The sequence below is a fragment of the Triticum aestivum genome, chromosome 3A, assembly GCF_018294505.1.
Source record: "Triticum aestivum cultivar Chinese Spring chromosome 3A, IWGSC CS RefSeq v2.1, whole genome shotgun sequence".
In the NCBI taxonomy this organism is placed as follows: domain Eukaryota; kingdom Viridiplantae; phylum Streptophyta; class Magnoliopsida; order Poales; family Poaceae; genus Triticum; species Triticum aestivum.
The window spans coordinates 61,932,274-61,940,569 of NC_057800.1; the positions used below are offsets into that span (position 1 = coordinate 61,932,274).

The window sequence follows — 8,296 nt, forward strand, 5'->3', positions numbered from 1 at the left end:
AAATAGTTTTATTTATTTTCTTTTCTTTGGGGGTCGATAGGAGAAGACCATGATTAAATTGTTGAAGTGGCTCCTATATGCATTATTGTTGATCTGACAAAAGAGCCCATATTGCCTTGTCTTCTCCTGTTTATTGAATGCTTGCAGATTCCAGCTTAGTCCAATGCATGTGCACTATTATTATTATCCACATCGTTCGGTCGGGCAAGCGAAAGGCAATTATGACGATATATGATGGACTGACTGAGATGAGAAAAGCTGGTATGAACTTGACCTCTCTTGTTTTTGTAAGTATGATTAGTTCATCGTTCCTGATTCAGCCTATTATGAATAAACATGCTTGCAATGACAAGTAGAGATCATAGTTTCTTGTGCCATGCTTGATTAGCTAGGATCTTATAATGGTTTGCCTTGCGTGCCAACATGCTATTAAAATGGTTGTGATGTGGTATGATCGGGTGGTATCCTCCTCTAAATGATTTAAGTGACTTGACTTGGCGCATGTTCATGCATGTAGTTGAAACAAAATCAACATAGCCTTCACAATATTTATGTTCATGGTGGATTATATCCTACTCATGCTTGCATTCGGTGTTGATTAATTTTAATGCATGTTCATGACTGTTGTCGCTCTCTAGCTGGTCGCTTCCCAGTCTTTTTCTAGCCTTCACCTGTACTAAGCGGAAATACTGCTTGTGCATCCAACTCCTTAAACCCCAAAGTTATTCCATATGAGTCCACCATACCTACCTATATACGGTATCTACCTGCCATTCCAAGTAAATTTGTATGTGCCAAACTCTAAACCTTCAAATAAACATTCTGTTTTGTATGCTCGAATAGCTCATGTATCAACTAGGGGTGTCCGTATCTTCCATGTTAGGCGGGTTATTCTCAAGAGGAGTGGACTCCGCTCCTCACTCACGAGAAAATGGCTGGTCACCGGGATGCCCAGTCCCATGCTTTATGCAAACTAAATCAAAATAATTGCAAACAAAACTCCCCCTGGGACTCTTGTTAGTTGGAGGCACTCGTTGTTTCGAGCAAGCCATGGATTGATGCTTGTTGGTGGAGGGGGAGTATAAACTTTACCATTCTATTTGGGAACCGCCTATAATGTGTGTAGCATGGAAGATATCGCCATCTCTTGGTTGTTATGTTGACAATGAAAGTACACCGCTCAAAATATTATTCACCTCTATTTCAAAACCGAGCTCTGGCACCTCTACAAATCCCTGCTTCCCTCTGCGAAGGGCCTATCTATTTACTTTCATGTTGAGTCATTATCCTCTTATTAAAAAGCACTAGTTGGAGAGAACCGTTGTCATTTGGATTCATTACTATTAGTTTACATTGAGTATGACTTGACTGGATCTCTTTTACCATGAATTACAATGTCTAGTCAGTCCTTGATCTTTAAAGGTGCTCTGCGTTTATGTTTTGCGGTCTCAAAAAGGGTTAGCGAGATACCATCTTGTTATATCATATTATGATTGTTTTTAGAAAGTGGTGTCATCCGAGATTTATTATTATTACTCGCCAGTTGATTATGCCATTGATATGAGTAAACATGAGACCTATGCGTCATTGTGAATGTGGTTAGTTCATAATCTTTGCTGAAAACTTGAATACTGGCTTTACACATTTACAACAACAAGAGCAAAAAGAGTTTGTAAAAGTTTTTCTTTATCACTTTCAGTTTGTCAACTGAATTGCTTGAGGACAAGCAAAGGTTTAAGCTTGGGGGAGTTGATACGTCTCCGTCGTATCTACTTTTCCAAACACTTTTGCCCTTGTTTTAGACTCTAACTTGCATGATTTGAATGGAACTAACCCGGACTGATGCTGTTTTCAGCAGAATTGCCATGGCGTTATTTATGTGCAGAAACAAAAGTTCTCGGAATGACCTGAAACTTCACGGAACATCTTTCGGAAATAATAAAAAATCCTTGCAAAAGATGAAGACCAGGGGGCCCACACCCTAGCCTCGAGGGTGGGGGGCGCGCCCCTGGAGCTCCTCCGACCTCAACTCCAACTCTATATATTTTCTTTCGCGGAGAAAAAACCCAGAGAGAAGGATTCATCACGTTTTACGATACGGAGCCACCGCCAAGCCCTAAAACCTCTCTGGAGGGATGATCTGGAGTCCGTTCGGGGCTCTGAAGAGGGGAATCCATCGCCATCGTCATCATCGACCTTCCGCCATCACCAATTTCATAATGCTCACTGCCGTGCATGAGTAATTCCGTCGTAGGCTTGCTGGACGGTGATGGGTTGGATGAGATTTATCATGTAATCGAGTTAGTTTTGTTAGGGTTTGATCCCTAGTATCCACTATGTTCTGAGATTGATGTTGCTATGACTTTGCTATGCTTAATGCTTGTCACTAGGGCCCGAGTGCCATGATTTCAGATCTGAACCTATTATGTTTTCATCAATCTAACATATAAAGCCTGCTAGACTACCCGCTGTTCCAGCGGCATTGTGTTCGCGCAGCATTTTCAACCGCACGATGCATTTACTGTTTGCAGTTTTACCCTGCTGTCAATTGGCCAACCGCTCGTTGCATTCACACATCGAGCGTCTATGGGGCCACTAAGCGGAGGCTGGGTTTCTCTTGAGCTGGGTGGGCGATTGGCTGGTGGACTGCAGTTCGTGGTTGGGTGGGAGCGACGTGAAGGGATGGGTTTTCCCTGGTCTACGTAGACCGTGCTCTACCCTGCTGTTTCGATGGTCCCGGTTGGCATTTGGGCCCGCTGTGAAGTGGCTTGGGTGCTCAGGTAGCTCATACGAGATGGATTGCCAACTGGATAAGAGCGGCGTGGCGGTCTCGACCATTGGTCAGAGGCCATGTGACCTAGCCGCCTGCAGCTGCAGCCGCCTCCTCTCCTCTTCCTCGTTCTCCTGCCGCCGCCGCCTCCTCCTCTCCTCTCCCCGAATTCTCCTACCTCAGTCGTCGTTGTCGCCGCCGCCGCCGTCGACCTAGACGTCACCGGCTGAGACCGCTGTGGTATGGATAAGGAGACGAGAGGAAGAGGACATCCTTCCCTGACAGCGCCCCGACCTGCCAGGTCTTCCTCCTCGTCGGCCTAGGTCTGGTTCTGCTGGATTAGATGGACAGAAGTGGTGGATCCGATGGTTGCCGGAATCCCTCATCGTCGGAGGAAGGCGTGCGACCGGCAAAGAAATAGGCTGATGGAGCAGGATGGGGTGGCGGTTCAAGTTCGGCGGCCTTCGCGTGTTGTGGTTGGCGGCGCTCCACTTCCCTTCTCCCCTGCCCAGGTGAGTCGTCCTTGATCTAAAATATTTAATCCCCACACTGATTTTTTTATTATACAGTACGGTGGTCTGCAGATTATCCTTCAAAGGAGGCCACAAAGAGCAGCGATGGCTTCTTGGTAATCTGCAATTGGCCACAAAGGATGAGGTACATGGAGGTATGGTGCTATCACTGCTCGGCTGCCCCCATGCTTCCTTTCAAGTTTAGCGCTTTCACTAACTTTAGCTAGGTTTGTAATTTCAGATTGCCAGCTACCTTCCATTGGTGTATATGCAAGCTACAGAGGTTTGTGGATCAATTTGATTGTAGCTTTATTCTCTTATTTCATTGTGATGTTGTTTTAATTACCGCCATGTGAAATTAGGCGTTTCTTTTGGGGAGAAATTTTGTGATGCTATATTCTGCATGCTATATTACTGGCTTACATGCTTTAAGGAGGAGATTTTAATCTCTGGCCGTGTATGATGAAAAAAGAATGTTAATTGCTAATGCTTTATTTCAGAAAACCAAATATGCACCATGCCGATATGCTTCATGACGAGTGTGCTTTTGTCATCCCTCACCCTCTCAGGTTAGTGTTTTGGCCCTTTTAGTAGGTTTTTATTTTCCTTGCTCGAGCCAGATTGTAGGTCTGCATATTCCTATATATGTGTTTTATTGTTTAGTGATGCCTCATTGCATCGGCCTTGCAGATGGCCATTAGGTGCTAACCAAGAGGTGCACGCCATGAATCAAACTACCGAGGGGGCATACAGTAATAAGGAGGGAGTGGCTATCGCAGCGAAGCTACCCTCCCCCTCAATCATGCACTGCTTTTCAAACGCAGTTTGCCACTGCTGTTTAATTAGCTTCTGCATTAGCAGCGGATTCAGAGTTTATTCTTCAGCGGATTCAATTTGCGGGAGACTCCTGTTGCAGTTTGGTGACATAGATCAGTGTCAAGTCGCTTAACAAATGCAGCTAGGTTCCATTCAGTTAGCCAAAGCCATTGTGCATTAAAATTGTAGATGTGCATGAGAGTGTGGAAATCATTATGGCACGTCTATGAGCATGCTATACTCCCATGCTACTTTCAGTTATTGACCACTAGCTTTATTACAGCACCCAGGATTTCAGGGTTTGCTTTACTTAGGTTAGTATGTACTCTACCACAGATGAATTGGTTATATCTCATTTTAATATACTTCATTAGTAATTACTAAATAATCTAAAGCGAGTTCTATGGCAAATTTTGTTTGGGTCTACTTTTTTGGATCATTTCCATATCTACATTTCTTACATATAAAGGTATGCTGCAAAAATTAAGGGTCTGGATGGTAATTTATGGCTGTTTCAGTTGCTGACCATGTGATTATGGTAGTCTACAATTTGCTTATGGGTTCTTCATTGCTTGATTTTTATCTCGGACAAAAGAGGGCCAGCCACACCTTTGAAATAAGCAGCGGCCATCCAGTCCAGAACAGGTATATGTTCAGTTCTGGTTGCCTTCCATTTACTTGCCCGCAAGCAACACTTACCTCACATATCTATTGTTTGTTTTGTTATAGACTGAATCTGCTCGACAAAGTGTGAAAATGCAATTACTGCTTGGAAAAGTGTAAAAAAGGCCAGGGTATCATTTATGTAGTTATTTGGAATGCAAGGTTAGGAAGTAGGTGCTTCTCTCTTTACCATTCATTTGCCCCGCCACTCTGATTTTTGGCTTGCTAAGATATGGACTTTCTAAAATGGATGTGTGCAGATCCAAGAAATAAGATGAGAAGAGGAATCTAGCAAAGGAAGGTGAATCTTTTCTCTTGTGAATACAACAAGGTTTGTTCCTGCTAGCGAGCAACACAGATCTCATGCATGTACTGATTGATGCCTTGGTTATATTAATCTATAAAGATAATTTCAGCCTTCCATGTATTTGAACATTTATTGTGTTGCAGATGAACTCTACCATGCTTACTGATATACTCCTGCGTATATGTATGTTGTACTAGAAGTTCCTATTTTTTAACTATTGCGTACCAGAAAATTGAATTGGCAATGTCTACATAAATATGATGTATTAAATTATGTTTTGAGAGGGATTTGTTCATTTTCAAAACTAAGGAAGTTGGATGAGCTTAAAGCACCCATTCATCAGTTCACTGAACTTTTCGAATTCTATTTTAAGTCCACAAGAGGGCAAAATCATTGCTCTTTCCCAGATTATCTAAATCAGATGAGCGGGCTCCAAACTCCAAGTGCCATTTGCCGTTTTTGTGTTTTGATTTTTACTTGAGTGCCTTTGGACCGATGGTAGTATGGAGAGGTGACATTAGCACGGTTGATGGTTGCTTCTCTCTTGTAGAGTACATCTCCTTCTTCTATATTCCAATATATCAATAAAACAAGAGATCTATAATATCATTGTTTATGGAGTTCACAGATTATTGAAGATTTTTGCTGCCATGGAATTGTGAGTTTGTGACTATACATTCTTGTGTCTTGAAGATGTATTGTCTCTGTATGTGAATGTCAATATCCAGGTATGTAAGCAAGTCCTAACTTTTATTCACATATTTATCTATGAAATGCATGCAAGCAAATCACATCTTACAGACAAATGCCCCCTTATAGGTAAATGTGATGATTCATAAATTAACCAGTTGGAGATATGTAGATAGTCAGGTGTACTGATAACTGGAGTTTAGTGCTCAAAATCCTTCTACCTTTTCTACTGACTGTATTTTCGTGACGTCTTTAAGAGAAGAATGAGTACTATTAGTCATTCTCTATCATGTATAATAGTACAATACTGGAGATGTGAATGGATAATGTTCATTTAGTATAGTATTAGTAGATGATGTTTTTTTTCTTCAGTCAACTCGTGTATTTCCTGATATGTTCAGTCTATTCCCAAATTAGTTCGTAAAGTAGCCTTAACAATTATACAGTCTCTTTGTGTATTAGTACTCTGTTTTCTTTGGTTTTGGTCAGCTGGAAGAATCAGTTTGTCATAACATGTGAAAATGATTTTATTTACTTACGCTGTTGCTTTTATCAGTTAGCAAAGATGTTTGTCAAATGTAGTAAGTTAGGCATCGCAGTGAAGCTTAGCAAAGGGACTTCTGGTGAGGCCTACAAGGCTGGAAGCACTGTATGTAAGGTGGTACCCTTTGATGGATATTCATTTGTCAACTAATACATGACCACACTAGAGAAGCACACGCCGCGCACACACAAGGATCCTATCAGGTTCTAAATATGTACGTGGATGTGGATGATCTTTAAATACCTGGATGATTATTCCACATAAACAAAGTCATATTGTCATTTTTAACACAAGAACAAAGCAGTGTCCCATGACACAAATAGCTACTGCATGTGTTGAGTAGAAAATTCATTCATTAGTTATGGGGCATCAAGAAGAGCAAACACCAATGCGGTGAGACATACCTGTTCCATATAAACATGCGGAAAGTTGTAAATCCTTTCACCTTGGCGAGGCACTGTGATCAACGGCCTAGCCCAAGCATGCCATAGCTCCTTGTATAATGCGTCGCTAGAACTCCCTGCACAAAGGATTCATTATGTGAACTAACATGGCAAGTTTACTTTGTAGCATGGTAAATTTAGTTTTATAGCATTTTAACCTGACATATCGATATCTTATTGCTCTTCAAAGGTATCTAAAAGTTGTGTTCTCTGCAAACAGATGGGTGATGTTAGTCAATAGAATACCTAAGATGTCAGTTTTGTTGCCAAATATTGTAATCCCAGATTTACAGAGTTCTAGAATAGAAGATGATCTGGTGGTTACCTCTCTATTATTTACTCGAATGACTGTACTTATATCTTACGTTCAAACTTTACCCGATCTTGGTTTAGTTTCCATCTCCAATCAGATTAATGGTTTGCAGACCAAAGCCAATGTTTTATGGAGTTCTTATTCCTAATTTAGTTATACATTTCATTTGTAGTTTCTTGGTAGATAATAAGCAGTGGCAGATGAACCAATAAGTTATCTGTGCCCATGCTTTATTGTAAGCGTTAAATTTGCTCTCTGGTATTACTTTCAATGTGTTATCCATACCCATGCTTTTTGCGGTTAATTATCATGTCTTATCAACTTATGCAGAGTCCATGATATCATACAGTTTGAAGTCAAAAAATTCATGATATGGGTGATATGGAAAAGTCATTGCCTTCTTTGCTGGAACATTCCCTGATTGCCTGGACTTCTTGGGTCAATCGCTGGACGCCACCCCCGTCTCCTGGACGTCATGACGCCGCCGATTTCCTTGACGCCGCGTGCCACCGATCTTCTATAACTCAATTTCTCCAATTTCTCTCGGCTGTGAGCTCATATATATTTTTGAGCTGTGAACTTATTATGTAAACTCAACACTTTGTTTTGTGACAAGTGAACTCATTTCATATTCATCTATCAATCATGGTTGAAGTGTCTATATGTCTCTCCCTTGCCAATGTACTAAAATTTGAGGTCTACATACTTTTTTCTAGCCACAATTCCATTTCTTGTCTCTGAATAAGCTACAATAAATGCAAAAGAAGATATTGCAGCAAGTAGCTTATAGATTGAAATTTGCCGCATTATTTATTTGTCGTATTGTTGCTCAGTTGATTCTGGACGTGAAATTAAATATGACATGCTATTCTTGATGTAATTGCGAAATTGCATCCAACATCAAGTAAAGATTACAGCAAACATCACTTACAGGTTGCTTGCATTCAACATCTTCAGAACTTCACACGCATCCATCTCCTCCTCCAGCTGCTGCTGCCATCACGCCACTGGTGCTGATGTTCAGCGCCACCCACTTCTCCAGCATGTCGCGGAGCGAGCTGCGCCAACGTACGCAGGGGAGGGCGAGCTGTGTTGTCGCGCGCAGGCCTGGGCGAGCACCCGCAATGAGCTGTGCTGGCACGCGCAAGCATCCGCAAGGCGAGGGCAAGCACCCACAGAGCGCAAGCATCCGCCACGCGAGCGCGAGCTGCGCCGGCGCGTGCAGACATGGACGAGCG

The 8,296-nt window shown here is 42.0% G+C and overlaps 1 protein-coding gene across 32 annotated transcripts; it reads left to right on the plus strand.

Annotated features, from left to right (window-relative positions):
* The first annotated feature begins 2,856 nt into the window (after positions 1 to 2,856).
* LOC123060293 (uncharacterized) lies at positions 2,857 to 7,719 on the plus strand. Of its 32 annotated transcripts, none has more exons than XM_044482937.1 (10): positions 2,857 to 3,282; positions 3,340 to 3,437; positions 3,524 to 3,565; positions 3,783 to 3,851; positions 4,617 to 4,743; positions 4,828 to 4,931; positions 5,022 to 5,092; positions 5,697 to 5,796; positions 6,315 to 6,416; positions 7,389 to 7,719. In XM_044482937.1, exons 1-6 carry the CDS (start codon positions 3,206 to 3,208, stop codon positions 4,850 to 4,852), a joined length of 438 nt encoding a protein of 145 aa, XP_044338872.1. In that variant the 5' UTR covers positions 2,857 to 3,205; the 3' UTR covers positions 4,853 to 4,931; positions 5,022 to 5,092; positions 5,697 to 5,796; positions 6,315 to 6,416; positions 7,389 to 7,719. The 32 variants fall into 32 exon arrangements, 20 of the variants coding, with proteins under 20 accessions (XP_044338872.1, XP_044338868.1, XP_044338871.1 ...); XM_044482933.1 differs by lacking the exon at positions 6,315 to 6,416 and adding an exon at positions 7,231 to 7,293; XM_044482936.1 differs by lacking the exon at positions 6,315 to 6,416 and adding an exon at positions 7,231 to 7,293 and having other exon boundaries at positions 4,828 to 4,923.
* The last annotated feature ends 577 nt before the right edge of the window (positions 7,720 to 8,296 follow it).

Excerpts from the sequence above, each read along its gene's own strand:
- LOC123060293 (XM_044482940.1), top strand. The coding sequence starts at position 3,206 with ATGGGGTGGCGGTTCAAGTTCGGCGGCCTTCGCGTGTTGTGGTTGGCG. Across the intron at positions 3,566-3,782 it reads TGTATATGCAAGCTACAGAG|AAAACCAAATATGCACCATG; the intron begins GTTTGTGGATCA and ends GCTTTATTTCAG. Across the intron at positions 4,744-4,827 it reads GGCCATCCAGTCCAGAACAG|ACTGAATCTGCTCGACAAAG; the intron begins GTATATGTTCAG and ends GTTTTGTTATAG.